Source organism: Ascidiella aspersa, chromosome 3, assembly GCF_963924565.1.
Source record: "Ascidiella aspersa chromosome 3, kaAscAspe10.2, whole genome shotgun sequence".
NCBI lineage: Eukaryota > Metazoa > Chordata > Ascidiacea > Phlebobranchia > Ascidiidae > Ascidiella > Ascidiella aspersa.
The window spans coordinates 23,711,684-23,736,054 of NC_139449.1; the positions used below are offsets into that span (position 1 = coordinate 23,711,684).

Consider the following 24,371-nt stretch of genomic DNA (forward strand, 5'->3'; position numbering starts at 1 on the left):
GGACAAAGGGGTGCAAACATACGGCCTGCGAGACTGCGGTTGTATTTGTGTGGTCAACAGAGCATCGCATACTTACGTGAGAGATCTACAGCGTTTACTCATTCCTTGTATGTGCTCTAGCAATCCGGCGCACAAACTTTCAGGGAAAATATTAATATTCGCTTTGAATTGGTGGTTAAAACTCGCTTTGAATATTAATATTTTATCATTATTTTTCGACAAAAGTGTATTTATTTATAATTTAACTGTGTAAGGCCAAAAAATCTGAGAACAAGTACATTCTAAAAAGCCCAAATTTCTAGTTTTTGGCCGTAAAATGGCCAAACTGGTTACCCTGGCCACAATGCAATTAAGTTTGCTCTACAAACTACTTTGTTGCGCCATAGCGTGCATTTAGCTGATTGTAGTAAATTAGTTATGCTTCAAAATGTAAATCGTAAAAAAATAGAGTACGCCTTCAAGTTGTCATTCTAGCATCTTTACTTGGCATTGGTCTAAAACCCTACCACATTTTTTACAGTAAAGAAACCCGTCGTCAAAATTAAAATTGCAAACTATGAGAATAAATACAGCATTATACTTTACCCACCAGAACCTAAACGCTAATTGGCCCAAATAATGTGCGTTAATTTTATAAGTATTTGATCGCTGCGCTGGGAAATAAGAAGGACAGATTGATGTATATATTTCATCATCAGTGGGACTTGATCATCCTGCTATATGCACTCCACTAAATCGAAACAAAACAAACTGCCATTGCATTTCAAAATGCATACTGTCAGGTCGCTTAAAAATTTATCATATATTCGAAAAATTCAACCTAACGCCACTTTCAATAAAATATCTTACAGTGCAAAAAAATAAATAGGTCTCGCCAGTAAGGCGTGCATTTCCTTGTGACTGGTTTGCAGTAGAATTTAAATCAACTAAAATCGCAGGAAAAACTAGTGCGTTAGGGATTCACTGGTCGTTTTAAATAAATACCTGGGTAGGCACGATGCAAACGGAAAAAGAAAATCTTCAGAACGATTTTGAACAGACTTTTCGAATGCGCAGCACGAAAAACCAACACGTTCTCGCTCTCTACGGATGTATCTTGAATGAACAGGGCCTCTAGTATATTCTTAAACAACCCTATTCACAAAGGTGGTCCGGGGTTGTCGATGAACTATTTGTTAAACGAAAAAGTAACAATGAAATCAACAACAATATAAACTTAAAATTTAGCAGTAGGGGGGAACCTAGTAACCGACAGAATAACAACTGTTTTACACTATTTGTTTTAGTGAACCAGCCTTGTTTGTTACGTCGCCATTACTTTATTTTCAATAACTGGCCGAAGCATAGCTCCCGTCAAATGCTATTGACTAATATAAATAAAAACCTGGCCATCTGACCCTTGAAGCCCCGTCAGCCACATTCAATATAATAAAGCAGGATTTTGAAAACCGAAATGGGTGTAGCGACAAGAAAGGTTGGGTACCATTGATCGAAGACCTCTCAGCGCATACGACAGCATAAACTGCACCACACCCTGTGATTCAATAGAATAGTATAAAATCAATAACGAGTTGGTCTCTTCGCTGTGCAACTTTTTGTTATTTAGTCACACATGACTGGACATCATAGTGACGTACGGGCGTCACATTATGCAGGATAGTAAAACTACCGCGGAAATTACATACAAATGTTACACGCCCCAATTTTAAACGAACATGCCGAAAGGGTTGGCAATTTAAAAAAATAGATCTTTGTTTAACAAAAAATCATGATGCGCATCCATGTATAAAGTGTTATGCTGTAAATCTCAATGCAATGCAATATTTGTCAAGTGTATCATTCCTGTGTGGAGCCAATTATAGACAGACATTAAAAATATGCATATGAAAATCACAAATTTCGGACATTGTAAATCAACCGACACAACAGCGATTATAAGACAGGAAAGGTAACTTTGGCGAAGATATCTTACGCATTGGCTTGAGGTCCGATTTTCTCAGTTACACATCTTAATGGTTTCTGTGAAGTAACAACTCATACCTTGCTCTTATTTACAGATGAATCGGTGATTGCTAAACTGCCAATATTTATAAATCAACATCCAATTCATCATTAAACAATGTGCCTATGGCCTATATCAGATACACGTAGGTTACAAAGACAGTTTGGCCCATTTCCCAGATTACTCCTCGACTAAGTCATAGTCAGGCTTTTTATTTCTGACGCTCTCGATGAACCTGCGATGCATTACGTTTGTCCAACGACAGGTCTTCACCGCTTCGTCCTCGCCCATTCTGTCGAAGAACGACTGCACGAAGAGAAACTGCGAGATGCATATCGGCACGATGGCGCCGACGCGCTCCAAATGCGGCCAAAGCAGATAGTCGGTCAAACCGGGTTCGCTTCCGCACACAAAAGAAGTTCCCGCCTTTTCCAGATACTTGTCCAAGGCTTCCAGGCCCACCTTCATCGTCATTAGGCCGTTAGATTTGTTAATCGGGCTGTCGCTGGTGATTGCCGCCCCGTAGTACCCTTTGATTACCTTAAAAATCAGAAACATCACATGTTCACATTTCTAAGAATAGATAATAATCGATGTTCTAATTAAATAACTGCAATATTGTTCTTTGTTTTGCAAAATAAACAGACTTAGTCCAAGATTTAACGCCATGCAACGCTAGCAACTGAAAGGGACTGTTTAGGTTCTTAGAACGTACTTTTAATTTTGATAAAACATGTTGTAAGCGTGTTTTATACTCACCATTGCGCAATCACTTATGAGCATTTGTTCCTGGGCCTTTTTCATAGGGTCAATAGTTGAAAGTTTTTTACCCGGGTAAGCTTCATCTACATAACGAGACGTGATATCAGATTCACGAATCAGTTCTCCATTCACTTCCAAGACTGGAACGCAGCCAGTAGGGCTCTTTTTTAGAAACCATTTCGGTTTACTTTTGAGATTAATGTTGATCGTTTCATGCCTGAAAAATCACATTCTTACAAAAACCGAAATAAGTTGACTCAAAGGCCATTTAGAAACTTTAAATTACAAGTAAGTTGTTTTTTAAAACGCCCATAATAATAAAAATAAATATAAGTAAATATTTGTGTTACGCAACGGTTTTAAGTAAACCATTAAAGAATTTAGGACAAATTTCCACAGACAGCCAATTCGAAACCATACTTAATTCCCTTGGCAGCCAAAACAAGTTGAAGTCGATGTGTGAAAGGACACAACTTCATCCCGTAAACACGTACAACGTCCTGCATAGGAGCTGGTGGCTCACCAGAATCTAGTAAAACAGAATACCACCAGTATTTCAAAAGACACAATTTTAAGCCACCAGCTAGCTGCTATACGTTTATGAATTCTCTTACCTGCCGTACAATGAAAGGTATCACTCATTCCTGCGGCCATTTTAGTAGGCCTGTTCTTTAAAGATGGTGGACTTTTTTAGCATTGCAAAAAAAGCCACTATTAAGCCGGAATAAACTAGTATTCTACGTACGCGGCTAATAAGAAACTTGTCCTATCTAGAAATCTGCCGATTAAAATGGAGCGCCAAGTTTTCAGGTTAATTTTTATGCCGTTTGCTTAACACAGGGGCTATCAAATTTGGATACGCGTACCCTAAGGATTATGCTTAGACATCAACGCTCGCATTTTAATGCAACTATTGATCTTTCCAACAAAACCAGCGGTTTATTTTGACATAAGGGACTCTACAATTAAGTATAAGTTTTTTATCGATTGGCAAAACAAATGTAACGAAGAGTATGGCGCTTGTCCTAACAAAGTTTTTACCAAAAAGAACTATTTTTTGCACATTTTTTGTCAAAAACCACCCTTGAAACCTAAACTTTCCCTGGGGCACGTAATATAAGTGTAGGCCCTACCCGATTTGCACTGACTTACTTTAACTAAAGCCAAAGAGCTGTCCAAAACCATGTTAAAACAATCAAACTACCGGCTGGTTAAAAGTTACGTTAATTTTACGAAACATTTTTTATGGAGAAAGACCGTCAAAAGTTACGACGGATCCGGGTGCTGGCAAAAGAAGATCAAATAAAGGCTACATTAAATATTGCAACTTTAGTCTGATTTTTACACCAAAAAACACCTAAGCCTATAGTTTAGAATTAGTATAACTCGCAGGCCCTAAAAAAATTCTATAATGCCACATGCTCATCGCCTTTAATGCAAACACTTGAACAAAAGACACTGTATTTACTATTTAGCATTCAAACAAACCTAGCCTATCACTCACAACTTTTTTCCTATTTACTCCAGTCCATTCATACTGACACCACAAAAGAAATGTAGGCCTAAATAATTTTAGGCACCATTTAACATTTTGCAAGTCACAGTCATTATTTGATGCATTTTTGACTCCACGGCCCAATTATGACGCGACTCATGGTTTAGTCCAGGGGTCGGCAACGTTTTTCTAGTCGCGGGCCAAAACCAAACTCAGAAAATCAGATGGGGCTCGGATATTTTTTGCACTTAAAAACGTGTTTAATTACATTTACAGAGGCAGTAAATTGTTGCCGCAAAGCGTGTAGTTTATTCTGTCGTATGCGCTGAGAGGTCTTCGATCAGTGGTTCCCAACCTTTCTTCTCGCTACACCATTTTCGGTTTTCAAAAGCCTACTTTTATTATATTGAATGTGGCTGACGGGGCTTCAAGTGTCGGATGGCCAGGTTTTGATTTATATTAGTCAATATCATTAGACGGGAGTTATGCTTATAAAGTAATGACGACGTCATAAACAAGACTGGTTCACTAAAACAAATAGTGTTAAAACAATTGTTATTCTGTCGGTTACTAGGTTCCCCTCCTACTGCTAAATTTTAAGTTTATATTGTTGTTGATTTCATTGTTATTTTTTAACAAATAGTTCACCGCCATCCCCGGACCACCCTTGTGAATGGGTTGTTTAAGGATATTTTAGAGGCTCTGCTCATTTAAGATACATCCGTAGAGAGCGAGATCGAGCCTGAATTTGTGATTTAACGTGTTGGTTTTTCGTGCTGCATTCCAAAAGTCTGTTCAAAATCGTTCTGCAGATTTTCTTTTTCCGTTTGCATCGTGCCTACCCAGGTATTTAGTTAAAATTGACCAGTTAATCCCTAACGCATTAGTCTTTCCTGCGATTTTAGTTGATTCGAATTCTACTGCAAACCAGTCACAACGAAAAGCACGCCTTACTGGCGAGACGTGTTTTTACTGCGCTGTAAGATATTTTATTGAAAGTGGAGTTATGCTGAATTATTCCAGTCTATGATAATTTATAAGCAACCTGACAGTATGCATTTTGAAAAGCAATGGCGGTTAATTTAGTTTTATATATAACCCTTGTCTTCAACAGAACATTTCCTCATTTCTTTCTCTGCCGGAGGAAACAAAATATTTGACGGTCGAGCGAGAGAAAATATATCCCTCGACAAGCCCATACAAAATATCCTATTCCTCGTAGTTCACGTTCGACTGTACTCGGCTGCTACACCAGTGCGTGTCAACCTATTTTGAAACAGTACACACTTTTACGTTTACTACAGAACTTGTACACCCCAGAGTACATAACGAATATCAAGTGAATATAGTATCTTACACGCTACTTACACTTAAATACATCTAGTGCAGGGGTCGGCAACCTACGGCCCGCGGGCCGGATCCGGCCCGCCGAGGTAATTCATCCGGCCCGCGGCCTCTTTAGCAAATTAGACACGAGTCTGTTTCACATACTTTTTGACTATTTTAACTACGTAAATGTGAAAAATTTTCGCGCTTCGCGCGAATGATCGATACGTCTGTTTTTTTACATTTTGATGCTGCCTTTTCAAGTAGATCAGCGATTGTTTACCGTTGCGCCGTGGAAGGCTGCTGAAAAACGCTGATTTTACCGTCGTACCGTAGAAGGCGTGCGTCGCGCAAAAAGGGAAAGCGTAATTAAAATATTGGAATCTATTTTTAACATTTTTTTTATTTTCGGCAATGTAATAAAACTTGCAAAAAAATTAATAGAAATACAGATATACACGAAAAATCTCGCTCGCTTCGCTCGCCAGGTGTGCATTAACTTAAAACGCTTAACAAACACTCAGCTAGATTAACCTTAAATGTTATCGCGTTCCCTCAAAGCGGTTTTATTACACTTTTCATTAGCAGTAAGGATGACGACGTGTGCACTCGAATTTTAAACCAAACAAACGCGTTTTTTCGCGCTTTGCGTCAACACTTTACTGCCTCCTCAAACGTAATTAAACACATTTTTAAGTGCAAAAAAAGAACTGAGGCCCGCCTGATTCACAGTTGTTCTAACATTTTAATACCACAATTCTTAGTTATCATTTTGTGCGGCCCGCAGAGACCGTTCTAACTTGGTTTTGGCCCGCGACTAGAAAAAGGTTGCCGACCCCTGATCTAGTGCCATGTATTGTACACACCAGTCAGTGTGGTAATAAACCTGTTTATTTATTATGATACCTAACCATAGGCCTATTGTTATGTGGTATTTTGTACACGCCAGTACACCCATTACTTTGGTACACTCTTTAATAATTCTGGTACACCGGCAAATTCTGGTACAATTATTTCTGGTATAATTTAATAATTCTGGTACACCGGCACCGGTCCGCAGACCGGCGGTTGAGAACCACTGCTCTGAACGATTATGTAGCCGACTGATGTGTGCAAAAGCCGTTGGCAAACGAAACTTATCTTTACTTAACGACTTAACTTAACAGAACTGAACGCAACTGGACAATTGCTCATTAAGTCACTCAACTAAGATAATGTAACGGACAGAAGTCATTATGCTGGACTGGTAGTACTGTGCATGGACCGGAAGCTATTCCTGTAAGTTGATTGCCGTTCTGATGTTATTCAATAAACTCAGATACGTTTAATACCTTTCTGTTGCTAAGCTGTTAGAACACGCAGCCTTCAATTCAACTCACCAAATTGAGTCGGATTCAAACCATTTGCGTAACAAGTTTCAGCCCCTAACAAACTCAGTTTAGCCCTGCAGTACATCCTTTAATAATTCTGGTATACCCGGGGGTGTACAATACCCGGCTGAAAAGCACTGTGCTACACAACAAACTCATTCAAGCATAGCGTTATCCAAACAACGTCTAGCTGATTTAAGGTAACACATAAACCTCGACCATTCAATTATATCGTCAACTGAACAAGTCGGGTTGTGTTGGACTGCCGAACTATTACTCAGGGTTAATATTAACTATCTATTTGCGCTCTCTAATCAACACTAACCCAAACAAAATAACATTTGCCAAAAACATCCGCACACCGTCGAATTTTCGTTCTACGAATTGTTTTTCGCCAATGATTAAACCTGTCTTTTAAAGTCTCAGCGTTTACATATAGTTATTGTATGAAATTCGCAATGTTCTAACTTAACGTTTGCGTTCTAACTTAAAAATAACTAGAAAATCTATCGTACGATTTAAATTTAAGAACAGAAATTGTTTTTGTTTAGACCAGCGATTCCCAAACTTTTCTAAATAATTTGGCTGGTTTCTTACAATACAATAGTGCAGTCACTATTCTTTAATGTAACAACTTTCGTACTAATGCGAACGATTCGCTGATAACAGGTAGTACAGCATAATATATGATTTATGGTGTCACAAGAGACACCATGAAACACGCTATGTCAGCGGTTCCCAAAACTGGGGTCGGCGGGTTTGCAATAAGGATTGAATTAGTCTTTAAGTTTTTCAACATTAGTCTTTAGCAAATGTTTTTTAACATTAGTATTAGTCTCTGTTTTAAACATTGTCTTTCACCAAGCTTAGTCTTTAGTTATGCTTTATTATTCAATAATAAAGCGTGTTTTATTGTCTCTGGTGACATCATAAAGCATCTATTATGCTGTGCTATCTGCTATCAGCGAATCGTTCGCATTAGTTAGAAAGTTGTGACTGCACTAGTGTACTACAAGTAAGATGGCCCAACTGACCCTTGATTTTTATAGGGCCGCGAAATATCAATATAATCGCAAAGCGTCCACCAGGCAAGTTTTTTAGAAAAGTTTGGGAACCTCTGCTATAGAATCACATCAACTGCAGTTTGTACGCGACTATAAACATAAATCAGATTACGTCATGCGGTGTTTTTCTGGCCGCCCTGCTCGGTCAGGCATCAGTTTTACCATAATGCAGCCAACCAAAGGGCATTTCAGCCAGACTTCAGCTTCGATTTTGAAGTCAAGCGGTTGTGCACCCGACTGTGACATAGCGGATGAACGACGCTGATAAATTGTATTTTTACTTTAAAGATGTTTTTCCCAAAACTCCAATAACTGCAACTGTACAGCGGTAGTCCCAAATCTGCGACTTGGCATATTATGCTGAAATTATTTTTACTTAAGCAAATTCATTTCCCTTAAAAACATCTTTTTTTTTGAACAAAACAATTTTCCACAAAACATTTTCCACATTGCCTTAATTAAACATTTATACCAGAATGGGCAAGTTTGTTACGGAGGGCCGCATGATATACCAACGCAGAATCGCGCAATGATTGCATTAAAACGAGCTAAATCATAATATAAAGGCCTACAAGGTTACACAAGATTCGCTTTTAGTGTAGAATTATTGGGGAAATCCAAGGGCATTATACGTTAGTTCAGTGGTTCTTAACCATTTATGGCTTACGGCACCCCTCAAAATTAATAAATATATTTTTGGCACCCCACTGGAATTTTCGTTTAGTATTTTACTGAAATGTCACTATGAATGGAACTGGAACAACATAGTCAACTTAAACGTGCAGGAAAATGACATTTAATATAATGGTCTATAGTCGCACACAAATAGTTGTATCAAAAAGTTTGCCACTTGAGCAAAAATCTAATTCTTAAAATTTTTCAAATAGACAGGGTACCATCTGCTAAGACCAAAAACTAAGCACGCTCTACTGATAACGGATCCAGAATTTTTTTGGAGATCATCGAAGTACAACTAATCCTAAAAAACACTTGTTGTTCTCTGCGCTAAATGCACCAAATGCGAGTGAAATGCGAAACAAATGCGTTTACTGGACTGAGTTTGCGAAATTTTAATATAACAAAATATGTGACGCCTTCAGCCAGGTTTCACAAAACTTCTTTCATAAAAGGTCGAATAGTTAAGGCATGACCATCGGAGGTAGGATTTCTGATTGCGGGCCAGTTATAAACTCTTTGTCGAACTTTATTGACTTTATTATCGTTAAACGAAGGAAATATAAGAAACCATGCAATAAAAACTATAGTGAAGCGTAATAAATTGCAAAATAAGACAAACTATAAGCAAACAAATATAAAAATAAGCACGTTTTTTTTTAAATAGGACTAAGCATATTAATGGTTTCTGAGACAATGCAACCAAAAATAATCTTAAATCTTTAAGAATGGGTAGCCTATATCTGTTTGAACAGACTATGTTAGATTTTATCCAATTTGAACCTACTAAGATATTGTGACATATTTTAGGGTATAACCCACATAACTTTGAAATTAAGGACTTTTATTTTAAACTTAATATATAGGCACTGGTTTGATCGCCATTTTAAAAGGGTTCTTAGATCAAATGAGATATTGCCGGTCCACCAAGATAAACATCATCAATGTTTTTCTGGAACATTTTATTGTTCGGTTAAATTTTAGCAAATTTTTTTGTACGCAAAACAACTTCTCTAATAAAGAAACTAATGTTCTTGTATTGAGAAGATACTGCGTAGAGTTGATGTATTGTACATTGATATGACAGAAATTCTGTGTTAAGACCGTCCACTTTCTGCAGAAGGTATTGTATTAAAAGTAGCATGTGTTTCGTTCCACAATTGGTAAGTGTACCATTAAATTTGATTGGGACCATCCGTTTATACAGTATTTTAAAAGTTTATGTTTTTTAAGAGCATCATTTGAACACCCCTGCACTATACTAAACTTTTAGCCTACTTTATCTATGAAAATGTTGTAACAATTTCTCTGTTTGAATTACCTCTATTTTCACAAAGGCGTTTATATATGCATTGTTATACTACGGCATGTTGCGTTATATGTTACTCATTGAACTTCACAAAAGTCTAATTTTTATTATAGACCAGGGGTACTTAAACTAGGGTCCGTGAACCCCTTGGGGGACCGTGTACTAGTTTTAGGGGGCCCATGAAGGCCTAATTGAAATATTGGTGTAAGAAGCTATCATTTTTTTGAAAAAAAAAGATAAATTAAACATAAAACGTTTTAGCACTTGAACGTATTTAAACTCTGTGTTACTTTTTTTTTGCTGGATATTTCTGAAATCTATTTGTATTGTGACGTCAATTTATGACATCATTTTAAAAAAATTCTTGCCTAACGTGGTCCACGCGAAGCAAAGCTAAATTTAAGGGGTCTGCGGTACAAAAAAGTTTAAGAATCCCTGTGTTGGGTTATTATGCCATTTCTTCTAGCAATATTCGAATCTTTGTTTTTTGCCTCATGCTACACGTATGCTTTTACAACATGTATGCTTGGGTTCGCCAAATAAAAATAAATAAACGTCAGTTTTTTACGCGATACGCGTAATTAGACTGCATTTCTGCTCAATATCCTATTTGCTCACGAGTTCGCTCGAAAACAACAGGTGTTTTTAAGATTATATGTTATTCAAAAACTTGTTGACGCTGTCCCAAATTTTCTTATACACCTCTATGATTGGATTGCTGTACTATTTTGGTTAAATGAATATTTGGAATACTGGCTGTAGGTCAGGGGTCGGGAACCTATGGCTCTTTTAATGAAAGAATCTTGTTTGCAGATAGATATAAGCTATCATTTCTCAGCATGATCTGAATAAAACCGCACACGGCCGGGGCCGCTTTCCTAACTTTATTTTTCGTTTTTGAAAACACATAAAGTAGTAAATTTTCAGCGATTCGCGCGAGTTTCTATTTGTATTTTCGGGACTGTTATTACGTTTCATGGAATCTTTTTACATACAAAAGGTCCTGCTCTTCCGACGGGACACCGTAATGAAAGTTGTGCAAACTTATAGCTAATTTTGTGTGCTCATTACGTGTTGTCTTCTAAATGTGAACGAAATAAAAGGCCCTGTACGAGCCTATAACTAGATGTTATAAAAGTATTATATGGCTCTCATGGAAATCCAACCAAGAATATTTGGCTTTTATTGCTCCCTTAGCTGAAAAGGTTCCCGACCCCTGCTGTAGCTGATAGCCTATGCATATTTTGGCACGTGGTGTGACTAATAAACTCTACAATGTGCAACTTCTGTTAAAGTATAGACATTAAATACTGTTAATTCGTGCAATAGGCGAAAAGCATCAATGTGCCCTGTTGTGTTTTCAATCACGTTTGCGCCTTGCTTCTTTACAGAGTCCAAATAAGCACAGTTTGTTGTAACTTAAGTTGTATTCAGTCGAAATCAGTAAAATGGAATGGTAACGTAGTAGTAAGTGAACAGCCTTTTATAGGCTCACGAAGTAATTGCAAACACACCAATTACATTCCTGCAGTAGGCATAAATCAAGCGCGTACACACAAACAACGCATAGCAATTAAAATAACACAAGAATGCCTCGAGCCGCGTGCTCGGGAATAGCGCGGCCAATAAAATAATACAAGAATGCCTCGAGCCGCGTGCTCGGGAATGGCGCGGTTGCGTTCCACAACATGCCCAATGCGTCAGATGTCTTTTTAAATTGAAAGAATGCGAAATCAAATCAAATAAACTTAATTTTATTTACAATTAGACTGGATTTCAGTTGCATTTTTGCACGAGTTTTTTCGCTTGAGAATAAGTGTTTTGTAAATTGTTTGTTATATGACGTCACGTTATGTCGTATGTTATTCCTAAAAAATGTATATTCCTCAAACAAGAATCTTGTATCCGACCCTGCTGTTTAAATAATTTTTTCGAATTGCATTTCATCTGCTTCATATAATATTTGATTTAACTTATTTTGGGTTGTTTTATTAGTAAACAAAGTTCTGCAATAATATATAGAAACAAGGTTGTATTAATATGTTTTTTTAATTTTTAAGAAAACCTTAATTGTTACATATACGATCTAGATCATGTCTGCTTGGTGTTTTTAAGACCAATTCTACATCTTAGACTGAGTCACAGGCATGAATTACTTTAATTATTAGCTATTTAAACTGAAGTTTTTTGTTTCAATATTAATTTAGAAAACACCTGTGTGGCGTTTCGTAAGTTTTTTTGCTTAAACATGAACAGAATAGCTAACTGAATTTTTATTAATATCATTTGCGTCAAAATAAAAAAAATACTTTAAGTGCTTTCATTACCTGAAAATTTCGACTTTTGAAAACAATAAATTCGGCTATAAACTTTAACAGTGGAATATAAAGAGGCAAGTTTAAACTTTTTTACAAAAGCGAAAACATTCAAATCTAAACACTGGCAAAAATAGAAACGAATTCGTCGCAATAGTAAAAAAAATAGAAACGAATTCGTCGTAATAAGTATTATGCATGAACCAATATGATGTTAGCCTACGGTGTATTACGTAAAATCCGTAATAATGTTTCTGGTAGATTATTTAGACTTTACGAGAAGTTGTATTCGACCACTTTTCCAAAGTCAAATGGAGTTTGCGCCTTAGCTTTATATCGAGCAGCAAACTCGTGATGTACTTCATCTGACCACCTGCAAGATTTCACTGCATCATCCTGAGCCATATTCTCAACATATGCCTGAACTTTGCCGAACTGTTTTATCGATTGTGGCACGAAAGCGTTGACTCTTTCCAGATGGGGCCATATCATATAATCAGTAAACCCAGGTGCTTTACCACAAACAAATGAAAAACCACTGCTTTCAAAGTAGCTTTCCAATGCCTTCAAACCAAGTGTGAGTTTTTCCCAGGCAGTTGCTTTTGCTTCCTCAGTATCACCTCTGACATAGCCGTAAAAGCCAGAAATGGTCTGCAAAAAAAGGAAATGCACAAATTGTTTAACAACTATAATGAATTTAATTAAATGAAAATTTAATCAAAAAAAAATAAACTTTCCTCAACTTAATAATCTATATACCAGGCGTCGGCAACCTACGGCCCGCGGGCCGGATCCGGCCCGCCGATGTAATTCATCCGGCCCGCTGCCTCTGTGACAAGTAAATCAGCGATTCTTTACCGTTGCGCCGTAAAAGGCGTCCAAGTGCGTCGCGGAAAAACGGAAAACGTATTCAAAAATATTGGACATATATTTTTTAACATTTTGAATTTTTTTTTTCGGCAATGTAATAAAAACTTATTTAAAAGAATTACCGGTTTAACAAAAAAATCGCGCTCGCTTTCCTCGCCATGTCTGCCTTGACTTAATACGGTTAGCAAACACTGAGCTAGATTATCTTTTAATGTTATCGCGTTCCCTTGTGGTTTTATTACACTTTTCATTAGTAGTATCGATGACGACGTGTGAACTCGAATTTTAAACCTAACAAACGCTTTTTTTCGCGCTTTGCGTCAACACTTTACTGCCTTTGTAAAGGTAATTAAACAGGTTTTAAAGTACAAAAAATATTCGAGCCCCGCCTGATTCACAGTTTTTCTAACATTCAATAACACAATTCTTAATTAACATTATGTGCGGCCCGCAGCGACCTTTCTGAGTTTGGTTCTAACCTTTTTTACACTAGTGCCCCCTTGGGCTCAGTATAATTTCATATCGCCCTCCTCATCTTGCTTTACGTAAAGTATTATATTAATCGTTGTCTAACATCATATTGTCTTCACTTTCGTTTCGATAAGCAGTCAGTGATATTTTAGGTTGCCTAACATACATTCACTATTGGAATTTATACATACATTATTTCACCAGGTTATGTCATTACCAGGAAAATTTCATATCTTTCTGCACCAAGACTTTAAATCCTTTTCTAGTCGCGGGCCGCAACCAAACTGATAAATGTCTCTGTGGGCCGCGCAAAATGTTAACTAAGAAAAATGTTAGAACAACTGTGAATCAGGCGGGCCTCGGATTTTTTTATAAATACTAATAATGAAAAGTGTATTGGTGTTTGTTAATGTTTTGAAGTCCGGGCGCACCTGGCGAGCGAAGCGAGCACGATTTTTTTGGGGTATAACGGCATTTCTTTTAAATTTCCTGCTAGTTTTTATTACATTGGCGAAAAAAATAAAAAAATGTTAAAAAATGTATGTCTAATATTTTTGAATACGTTTTCCGTTTGTCCGCGACACACTTGGCAGCCTTCCACGTCCCAACGGTAAAGAAGCGCTGATCTAGTCCAAAGAAAGCATCAAAACGTAAACAAACTGGACGTAGAAAGATCATTCGCGCAGCGCGAAAATTTTTCGCCCGTACTAAGTTAAAATAGTCAAAAAGTATTTAAAATGGACTGGTGTCTAGTTGTCAAAGAGGCGGTGGGTAGAGGGCCGTAGATTGGCGACCCCTGCTTTAAATATACAAACATTTTGCCGCGTATAAAACGGTGAAACGCAACAACAACCAACAACTTTACATAAGAAAGTCAATTATTACGTAACAATGGTCGGGAAACTACTACAAGTTCGCAGTACGGAAATTGCCATTTAAGGTTAAAAATTACCTACGTCCTACAGTGCTGTTTGTTACTATTTTTATGTGAACGTTTTACAAAATTTTGATATAAGTACTTTCATGTAACGCCCCCTTATGTGCGTTCAGCGCCCCCCAAATAATGAAAAGACTCAAAACGCCCCCCTGGAACTCGCCAACGCCCACAGGGGGGCGGTACCGCCCACGTTGGGAACCTCTGCTATAGCCTAAGATGTTTGTGAAAGCGTTCCGTATGATTACGCGCCAACTAAGAACGCCGACAGCTGAGTTTGGTGTGGTGCGTGACTGGTCGCCGCCCTCTAATTTATACTTTAAAAGTCTAAAATATTACTCAATTGAATAGAATATTTCACCTTGCTATGGCTCCCCAACAGCATTGCTTCTTTGGCTTTTTCAAGTGGATCTTCAGTGGTTAAAACTCTGCCAGGGTAAGCAGCATCTATGTATGCAGCAGTAATGTCCGATTCTACAATGATCTCGCCATTGAATTCCAGGGTTGGAACAAGCCCAAGTGGGTTTTTCTTCAAGTACCAATCTGGTTTGTCCAACAAATGGATGTTGACGGTCTCGTGTCTAAAAGTAACATTCACCAAGTCCGGTAGTGTTACATTATAAGAGTTTAAGGATAAATAAATGAACAAAAATTGATTACGCAATCTGGGCTACTTAAATTTAAAAATATACTTACTTGACACGTTTGGCACTTAAAACCAATTTCAGTCTATGTACATATGGGCAAATCTTCATTCCATAAACACGCAACACGTCCTTGGCCGGTGAAGGCGGTGCATTGCTTCCTTAATTATTAGAATATCGTCATTGTTTAACAGTTAAACTAGCGTACTTCTATATTTTTGTTTAAACGTACCTTTAGCAAGATGTCTTTCGTTTCCCATAGCCGCCATATTTTTTTGTAAAACAGTTAAAACACGTTAGCCTAAAGAACAATAGATATATCAAGGTTAATAAATACAATAGCGCATTAACCTACAATCTATAATAGATCAAAAACGTCTAGTAACATACATACCTTTCGTATTACTGTTTGTTTGTATTACTTTCATTTGTTAGTTAACGAAATGGCAAAATACCAGTTTAAACTGACAGAATTACTCAGACCGTATTTATACTTACAAGGCACAATGGGAAAAAAATTATGCTTAGTCATTCTGATAAACTTTTGGTTACCGTCCGTCGCGTTTTGTTGAGTCATGAGAATAACAAAATGCCCGCCTTTTTTCTTTCGGTGCATTGTTACAAAATATGTTAATGTATTGTAAAACTGCCAGTCATAGTTACGCGTCTCAATGTTTTGTTTGTTCGTGCCATTCTAAAAAATATAGGATGGACAAAGGGGTGCAAACATACGGCCTGCGAGACTGCGGCTGTATTTGTGTGGTCAGCAGAGCATCGCATATTTACATGAGAGATCTACAGTGTTTACTCATTCCTTGTATTTGCTCTAGCAATCCGGCGCACAAAACGAAAATATTAATATTCACGTTGAATTGGTGGTTAAAACTCGTTTTGAATATTAATATTTTATCATTATTTTTCGACAAAAGTGTATTGATTTATAATTTAACTGTCTAAGGCCAAAAAATCTGTGAACAAGTGCATTATAAAAATCCCAAATTATTAGGTTTTGGCCGTAAAATGGCTAAACTGGTTACCCTGGCCACAATGCAATAAAGTTTGGTCTACAAACTACTTTGTTGCGCCATAGCGTGCATTTAGCTGTTTGTAGTAAATTTGTTATGCTTCACAATGTAAATCGTAAAAAAATAGAGTAGGCCTTCAGGTTGTCATTCTAGCATCTTTACTTGGCACTGGTCTAGAACCCTACCACATTTGTTTAGGTACAGTAAAGAAACCCGTCGTCAAAAATAAAATTGCAAACTATGAGAATAAATACAGCATTATACTTAACCCGCCAGAACCCAAACGCTAATTGCAGAGGCGTAGCGAGGGTATTTTGCGCCCGGGTGCAAACTATAAAATTGGCGCCCCCTCTTCTATGTTTCATCATATTTTCTATTAAATTAACATAATATACCCTACTTCATACGGAAAACAATTCAAATTTTATTAGAACAATGTATTTAAAGAAAAAGCGTTATACAAACTACAGCATATGACTCACTCAGGCACTGTCAAACATGAAATGATTTACATAGTCTACAATAGATAGATTTATTGTTCTTGATTTCACTGTCGCAAACTGGTCAATCACGTCATCGAAATCTGTTGTTTCCAATGTTTTTCTTTCAACGCAAATAATAGCAAGATCACTGAGGCATCCTGTCCCATTAATGCACGCAGATACGACGAAATAAGTTTTAATTTGCTGAACGACCGCTCACAACTTGCAATTGAAACTGCTATTGTTAACAGAATTTGTTGTGAAATTCGAAGATTGGGAAATATGTCATCCCCATAAAACACAATAAAGCCAATAAACTCTAAAGGACTCCAAAAGGAGTTTCTGGTAGTATTTCAGTTCGATTACTAATAAGCATTCGGTAATCACCAATTTCAATAAAAAGTTTGTTGCCATTGATGTCTGTGTCGTAGAAATTTGCAAATCTGCACAATTTCGACGCATATTGCATCCTCGTCCGAAAAATCGAAGTTTATTGTTTAGGTATTTTAGTCGTGAAAAACGTGTTAACATCTCATGTTGAAGCCGATCAAATAGATTCTTTAAAACGCGCACAATTTCTTCTTGTGATAAAAGTCCTACATCTTTTGCCAGTTTTCCAGGCATTCTCTTACGTCGCCTGTTTCTTCTGTTGAGATAAATACACCAGATCGAGTTGTGCAATTGAGTTACTTGTTTTTTTCCGGTTTCGTTGACAATTGTTTTTAGCACAAAGTCTCTGTGAGTACCTTTGCATGTTTTGAGAAGATATAACGTGCATAGAAGATATAACGGTCCATGCAAATTATAGTTTGGCAAACTTATAGATAAACGATAAAAGTTATGCCCCTTTCCAACTATTTTATGTATGATAACAGGCTAAAAACATGTACGGAGACACGAACCTGTTTTTAGGTAATTCAACCAAATAAACCGAATATTTTCAGTTTATTTGGTTGAAACTGAATATTTTTCGCTACGCGCGACCAACGATACACTTCACTATTTTTTATGTTGTCTAACTAATATGTAACTCAAACATACCCAATTGGTTGTTGTAGGGGGGTGCAAAGCGCAGACAATTACCAACGGGGCGCGGTTTAATAAAGGTTAAAAAACACTGAGCTATAGACGAAACCAGCTGCTCGCAGAATCAGTATCTTGGCTGCTGTGAATGGCTGGCAACAGCATCAGTATTGGTGGCGTATCAGATGACGTCTGCCACGCAGCCGCTGGATCGATCTTGCTTATGATCGTTTTTTGCTTGTTGTGAAAATTCGTAAGCCTCATTTTGGCGCCCCCGTACCTTGGCGCCCGGGGACATATGTACCCCCCCGTACCCCACTAGCTCCGCCTCTGGATAATTGGCACCCTAACCCAAATAATGTGCGTTAATTTTATAAGTATTTGATCGCTGCGCTGGGAAATAAGAAGGACAGATTGATGTGTATATTTCATTATCAGTGGGACTTGATCATCCTGCTATATTAGGCCTACCATATGTCCTTTTTTAGGAGGATTTGTCTTCTTTTCTCAAGAAAACTAAATGGTCCTCAGAGGACACTCAAAAATGTCCAAATGTCCCCTGTTTTCGCATTTCTATTTAGTTGCTTCTAATTTTAAAAGACTTTTAGGCGAGACGTTGTATTTATTTCCAAAAAAATACTGTGGCCATGAAACATCCTGAATTACTGGTTTAAAACAGGTTTTCCAACAAATTGCCCTAGCAGCCTTACTTTTTTGATTGTTATTGCAAACATTGCGCCCGAAAAACGACAACAGAACCTCACATTTAAAAGGCCCAATAATAAGGCAAAGTTGTGAGTTTTGTAGGCTAGCCTACTATCAGCGGTTCTTAACCGGGGGGCGCGCCAAGCAAATTCTTAGGGGGCGCAAGCTCTAAGTTAATATTTATTTTTTTCGCAATGATTCTAATGGTACGTTTGGTTGTACCCCACTCTTGCTGCGCTACAAACTCTGTTTTTGCCAACTTAAACTTTAAATTGCAAAATATTTTTCTCGCTTCTCGCGAATCTTCTGTTTTCTACTTTTATTACCTTTTTTTAGCACAAAGTCTCTTTGAGTGACATTTCATGTTTTATATGATCGAAGGTATAAATAGATAAACGATAAAAGTCATCCGCCGTTTTGCACTCGACATCACAGTCTTACAACTGAAAAAAAAAAAATTTTTCAGGGGGGGAACCAGGCGCGTAACCAGAAAATCGAAAAGGGGCTCCTGAATTTTTAACATAAGGAATTCCCCTATTTTTCTTCTGACGTTAATGAGTAATGACATCAAAAAGCAGTGACAGTATGACGTCATAGAATGCTGATTGCAAGACGTCATGAAAAAATTAATGAGAAACAGCCAAATACGTCCAGCAAAAGCGAGCACGTGCGTCGTCGACAATCCTGCCAGGCGCCAGCTGCGAAACCACGGTGTGCAATCGTTAACTCAGGCGAAAAAACAAACCAAGACCGTCAAATTATGCCACGATTAGCGCAACATCTGCTCCGAGCTGTGTGCCAAGTCAGCTAAATTACAAGTTGCGGTTAAGGGGAAATAAGTTGCGTCCATTGCACACTTAGCACGTGATCTTAGAGTATGCTTAAAGAGCATAATTTTGCGTTAACTACCATTACTTAAAAATGGAGACTTTGAAACGCGCACGACAGTCACTATTATACCTCCTTTTAAGAATCTGCTTCAGTTAAACAAATGTCGATGTTACACCAACATCGGATATTAGCGCAGAGACCGAACAGTGAGGAACATACTGCGCCTAATTCGACGTTTTTAAGCGAGAAAAAGAAAGAAAGAAGGTTTGATTTAACGTTGTCAACTGTCGAATACACACTTGCTAATCAGTCAAAAAACAAATAACGAAAGAGAAAAACTATCCAGGGTTTACGGTCGACCAAACAAAAGACGAAAAACGGCGCTTTGCGCTCGATTTTGGTATCGCATTAGATTAAGACGCGTGACCCAATTACTTAAAAGCACGCCGCTTCGAACAGTTTGTGAAACCATGACAAAAACGAACAAAAAACGATAATATCACTTACAAAAAGGGGGGTAAGACCTCGCCCATGTGCCCAACGCGAAAAGCCTCCTGAATTTACAGTTTAGTGCCAATTCAACCAATTAAATCAAATTTTTTTCGCGCCTCGCGCGACCAACAACAAACTTCACTATTTTCAAATTGTCATAGTGATATTTAATTGAACATGCCGAATTGCTTTTCTTAGGGGGGGGCGCGAGGCATATAAAAATTACCAAACGGGGGCGCCGCAAAAAAGGTTCGAATATGGCACGTTTTTCTCAAACGTAACAATTGTACTTTCGTTTTACTTGCAGGCAAAAAAATGTTCTCTTTTGGGGTGCTGAAAATATGGTAGCCCTATGCTATATGCACTCCACTAAATCGAAACTAAACAAACTGCCATTGCATTTCAAAATGAATACTGTCAGAGTGTCAGGTCGCTTATAAATTTATCATATATTCGAAAAATTCAACCTAACGCCACTTTCAATAAAATATCTTACAGTGCAAAAAAAAAAACAGGTCTCGCCAGTCAGCCGTGCATTTCCTTGTGACTGGTTTGCAATAGAATTCGAATCAACTAAAATCACAGGAAAAACTAATGCGTTAGGGATTAACTGATCAGTTTTAACTAAATACCTGGGTAGGCACGATGCAAACGGGAAAAGGAAAGCTGCAAAACGATTTTGAACAGACTTTTCGAATGCGCAGCACGAAAATCCAACACGTTCTCGCTCTCTACGGATGTATTTTGAATGAACAGGGCCTCTAATATATCCTCAAACAACCCCATTCACAAAGGTGGTCCGGGGTTGGCGGTGAACTATTTGTTAAACGAAAAAGTAACAATGAAATCAACAACAATATAAACCTAAAATTTAGCAGTAGGGGGAACCTAGTAACCGACAGAATAACAACTGTTTTACACTATTTGTTTTAGTGAACCAGCCTTGTTTGTTACGTCGCTATTACTTTATTTTCAATAACTGGCCGAAGCATAGCTCCCGTCAAATGCTATTGACTAATATAAATAAAAATCTGGCCATCTGACCCTTTAAGTCCCGTCAGCCACATTCAATATAATAAAGCAGGATTTTGAAAACCGAAAAGGGTGTAGAGAGAAGAAAGGTTGGGAACCACCGATCGAAGACCTCTCAGCGCATACGACAGCATTAACTGCACCACACCCTCTGATTCAATAGAATAGTATCGAATCAATAACGAGTTGGTCTCTTCGCTGTGCAACTTTTTTTTATTTAGTCACACATTACTGGACATCATAGTGACGTACGGGCGTCACATTATGCAGGATAGTAAAAAACGGAAATTACATGTAAATCTAACACGCCCCAATTTTAAACTAACATGCCGAAAGGGTTGGCAATTTAAAAAAATAGATCTTTGATCAACAAAAAGCATGATCCACGTAAAAAGTGTTATGCTGTAAATCTCAATGTAATGCAATATTTGTCAAGTGTATCATTCCTGTATGGAGCCAATTAAAGACAGACATACAAAATATGCATATGAAAATCATAAATTTCGGACATTGTAAATCAACCGACACAACAGCGAATATAAGACAGGAAAGGTAACTTTGGCGAAGATATCTTACGCATTGGCTTGAGGTCCGATTTTCTCAGTTACACATCTTAATTATTTCTGTGAAGTAACAACCCATACTTTGCTTTTATTTACAGATGAATCGGTGATTACTAAACTGCCAATATTTATCAATCAACATCGCCTTCATCATTAAACAATGTTCCATGGCCTATATCAGATACACGTAGGTTACAAAGACAGTTTGGCACATTTCCCAGGTTACTCCTCGACCAAGTCATAGCCAGGCTTCTTATTTCTGACGCTCTCGATGAACCTGCGATGCATTACGTTTGTCCAACGACAGGTCTTCACCGCTTCGTCCTCGCCCATTCTGTCGAAGAACGACTGCACGAAGAGAAACTGTGAGATGCATATCGGCACGATGGCGCCGATGCGCTCCAAATGCGGCCAAAGCAGATAGTCGGTCAAACCGGGTTCGCTTCCGCACACAAAAGAAGTTCCCGCCTTTTTTCCAAATACTTGTCCAAGGCTTCCAGGCCCTCCTTCATCGTCATTAGGCCATTGAATTTGTTAATCGGGCTGTCGCTGGTGATTGCCGCCCCGTAGTACCCTTTGATTACCTTGAAAATCAGAAACATTAAAGTGTCACATGTTAAGAATCGATAATAATCGATGTTCTAGTTCAGTGCTTCTCAACCTTTTTATTACGGCGACCCAAATATTAAGCGTAAGTATATGACAACTAAGCTTTGGCGACCCTATTTGTTTTCTTGTAAGCGAAATAAAAACTAACTTTTTGTAGGCGAACAAAAATAGACATTAGCATTAGCATAAATGATTTCAAATTTTAATAATTATTATAAGACATTATTTGTATTGCTTCCTTAATTTCCTTAAGTGAAAAATTTCAATTTGAACCAATCTCAATTAGTTTAAACATGTGACTACTGCGGTCGGCAACCCAACCAAATCAAACAGCGACCCAATTGGGGGTCGCGACCCATAGGTTGAGAAGCACTGTTCTAGTTGAATAACTGCAATATTGTTCTTTGTTTAGCAAATAAACAGACTTAGTCCAACATTTAACGCCATGCAACGCTAGCAACTGAAAGGAACTGTGTTCTTAGAACGTACTTTTAATTTTGATAAAACATGTTGTAAGCGTGTTTTATACTCACCATTGCGTAGTCACTTATGAGCATTTGTTCCTGGGCCTTTTTCAATGGGTCAATAGTTGAAAGTTTTTTACCCGGGTAAGCTTCATCTACATAACGAGACGTGATATCAGATTCACGAATCAGTTCTCCATTCACTTCCAAGACTGGAACGCAGCCAGTAGGGCTCTTTTTTAGAAACCATTTCGGTTTACTTTTGAGATTAATGTTGATCGTTTCATGCCTGAAAAAACACATTCTTACAAAAACCGAAATAAGTTGACTCAAACACCATTTAGGAACTGTAAATTACAAAGTAAGTTTTTTTTTTAAAAGCCCATAATAATAAAAATAGATATAAATGTTCTACTAAGAAGTAAATAGTTGTTTCACGCAACGATTTTAAGTAAACCATTAAATAATTTAGGACATATTCGCACAAACAGCCAATTCGAAACCATACTTAATTCCCTTGGCAGCCAAAACAAGTTAAAGCCGATGTGTGAAAGGACACAACTTCATCCCGTAAACACGTACAACGTCCTGCATAGGAACTGGTGGCTCACCAGAATCTAGTAAAACAGAATACCACCATTATTTCAAAAGACACAATTTTAACCACCATCTATAGCAGCTAGATGCTAGATTCTAGCTGCTAGACGTTTATGAATTCTCTTACCTGCCGTACAATGAAAGGCATCACCCATTCCTGTGGCCAATTTAGTACGCCTGTTCTTTAAAGATGGTGAACTTTTTTGAGTTATTAAGCATTGGAAAATAGCCACTTTTTAGCCGGAATAAACAATATGTCGATTCTATACATGAATATGGGTCCAGTCCATATTAATTTGGGGAAGTTGTCTGGTTTATGATGCTGTTTGCGTAACACAGGGGCGTTTAAACTGGGATGCACGTGCCCCCAGGGGTATGCTTAGACATCAACACTCGCTTTTAATTAAAAACTATTGTGTAACTTAGTAAGTGCGAAAACTTTGATTACGGAGTGCCATGGCACGAAAAAGGCCTTTTGGATGCAAAGGGATTTCTTCAAATCGGTTCACAGCCACGAAAAGACAAATAGGATTTGCGCGAAGCACGAAAAAATGTTATTAGACTAGTTTTTAATCAAGAGTAAAAAAAAGAGTCATATGGCGTCATCAAAGTTCCGGATCTCTGACCAAATAACAACTATTAAATCTTTTCCACCAAAATCAGCTGTCACTTCAATTTAAGTTTTTCTCGATTAATAAAACAACTGTACTGATTGACAAAACAACTGTAACGCAAAGTATGACGCTTGTCCAAATAAAGTTTTTACCAAAAAAACTAATTTTTGCACATTTTTTATGATTTCTTGAAACTTCGAAATTCCCCCTGGGGCACATACGTAAGCTAAAAGCACTAGCCGATTAGCACTGACTTAATAAAGCCAAAGAGTTGTCCAAAACCACGTTAGTACAATAAAACTATCGGCTGGTTAAAAATTACGTTAGTTTACGAAACATAAAATATTTCCACTTTAAAATCTTAATTTGGGATTTTAGCCTGATATTTATTCGTATAACGCGCTTGCCCAAAAAAATGCCCACGAACTCATCGCCTTTAATGCAAACACTTGAACAAAATACATCTATAGGCTGTATTTACTATTTAACATTCGAACAAGCCTATATACTATCACTAACCACTTTTTCCTATTTACGCCAGTCCAGTCATACTGACACAACAAAAGAAATGTAAATAATTTTAGGCACAATTTAACATTTTGCAAGTCACAATGATTATTTGATGCATTTTTGACTTCACGGCCCAATTATGATGCGACTTATGATTTAGTTTAGTCACATGTTTGTTTGCCTGTAG

The 24,371-nt window shown here is 37.6% G+C and overlaps 2 protein-coding genes and 1 pseudogene across 3 annotated transcripts; all 3 read right to left on the reverse strand.

The window, feature by feature from the left end:
- Nucleotides 1-1,173: 1,173 nt before the first annotated feature.
- Nucleotides 1,174-7,103, reverse strand: LOC146160995 (glutathione S-transferase omega-1-like). The gene is made up of 4 exons (XM_083384089.1): nucleotides 3,379-7,103; nucleotides 3,185-3,293; nucleotides 2,762-2,981; nucleotides 1,174-2,542 (listed from the first exon to the last, which is right to left on the reverse strand). The coding sequence occupies exons 1-4, from the start codon at nucleotides 3,416-3,418 to the stop codon at nucleotides 2,183-2,185; spliced, it is 729 nt and encodes a 242-aa protein (XP_083240215.1). The 5' UTR covers nucleotides 3,419-7,103; the 3' UTR covers nucleotides 1,174-2,182.
- Nucleotides 7,104-11,442: 4,339 nt separating this feature from the next.
- Nucleotides 11,443-15,688, reverse strand: LOC146160996 (glutathione S-transferase omega-1-like). The gene is made up of 5 exons (XM_083385976.1): nucleotides 15,632-15,688; nucleotides 15,470-15,538; nucleotides 15,290-15,398; nucleotides 14,955-15,174; nucleotides 11,443-12,969 (listed from the first exon to the last, which is right to left on the reverse strand). Exons 2-5 carry the CDS (start codon nucleotides 15,504-15,506, stop codon nucleotides 12,592-12,594), a joined length of 744 nt encoding a protein of 247 aa, XP_083242102.1. The 5' UTR covers nucleotides 15,507-15,538; nucleotides 15,632-15,688; the 3' UTR covers nucleotides 11,443-12,591.
- A 5,459-nt stretch (nucleotides 15,689-21,147) lies between these two features.
- LOC146160997 (glutathione S-transferase omega-1-like) lies at nucleotides 21,148-23,215 on the reverse strand (annotated as a pseudogene). Its single transcript, XR_014494673.1, has 4 exons — nucleotides 23,188-23,215; nucleotides 22,972-23,080; nucleotides 22,533-22,752; nucleotides 21,148-21,974 (listed from the first exon to the last, which is right to left on the reverse strand). The product of XR_014494673.1 is annotated as a glutathione S-transferase omega-1-like (transcript).
- Between the last annotated feature and the right edge of the window lie 1,156 nt (nucleotides 23,216-24,371).

Bases quoted from the DNA above. Each gene is read 5' to 3' on its own strand.
- LOC146160995 (XM_083384089.1), bottom strand. From the start codon at position 3,418: ATGGCCGCAGGAATGAGTGATACCTTTCATTGTACGGCAG. The intron at 3,294-3,378 runs GTAAGAGAATTC...CTGTTTTACTAG, and splicing joins TACCTTTCATTGTACGGCAG to ATTCTGGTGAGCCACCAGCT. The intron at 2,982-3,184 runs GTATGGTTTCGA...GTGATTTTTCAG, and splicing joins TTGGCTGCCAAGGGAATTAA to GCATGAAACGATCAACATTA.
- LOC146160996 (XM_083385976.1), bottom strand. From the start codon at position 15,506: ATGGCGGCTATGGGAAACGAAAGACATCTTGCTAAAG. The intron at 15,399-15,469 runs GTACGTTTAAAC...CTAATAATTAAG, and splicing joins CGAAAGACATCTTGCTAAAG to GAAGCAATGCACCGCCTTCA. The intron at 12,970-14,954 runs GTGAAATATTCT...CTTTTTTTGCAG, and splicing joins TGTTGGGGAGCCATAGCAAG to ACCATTTCTGGCTTTTACGG.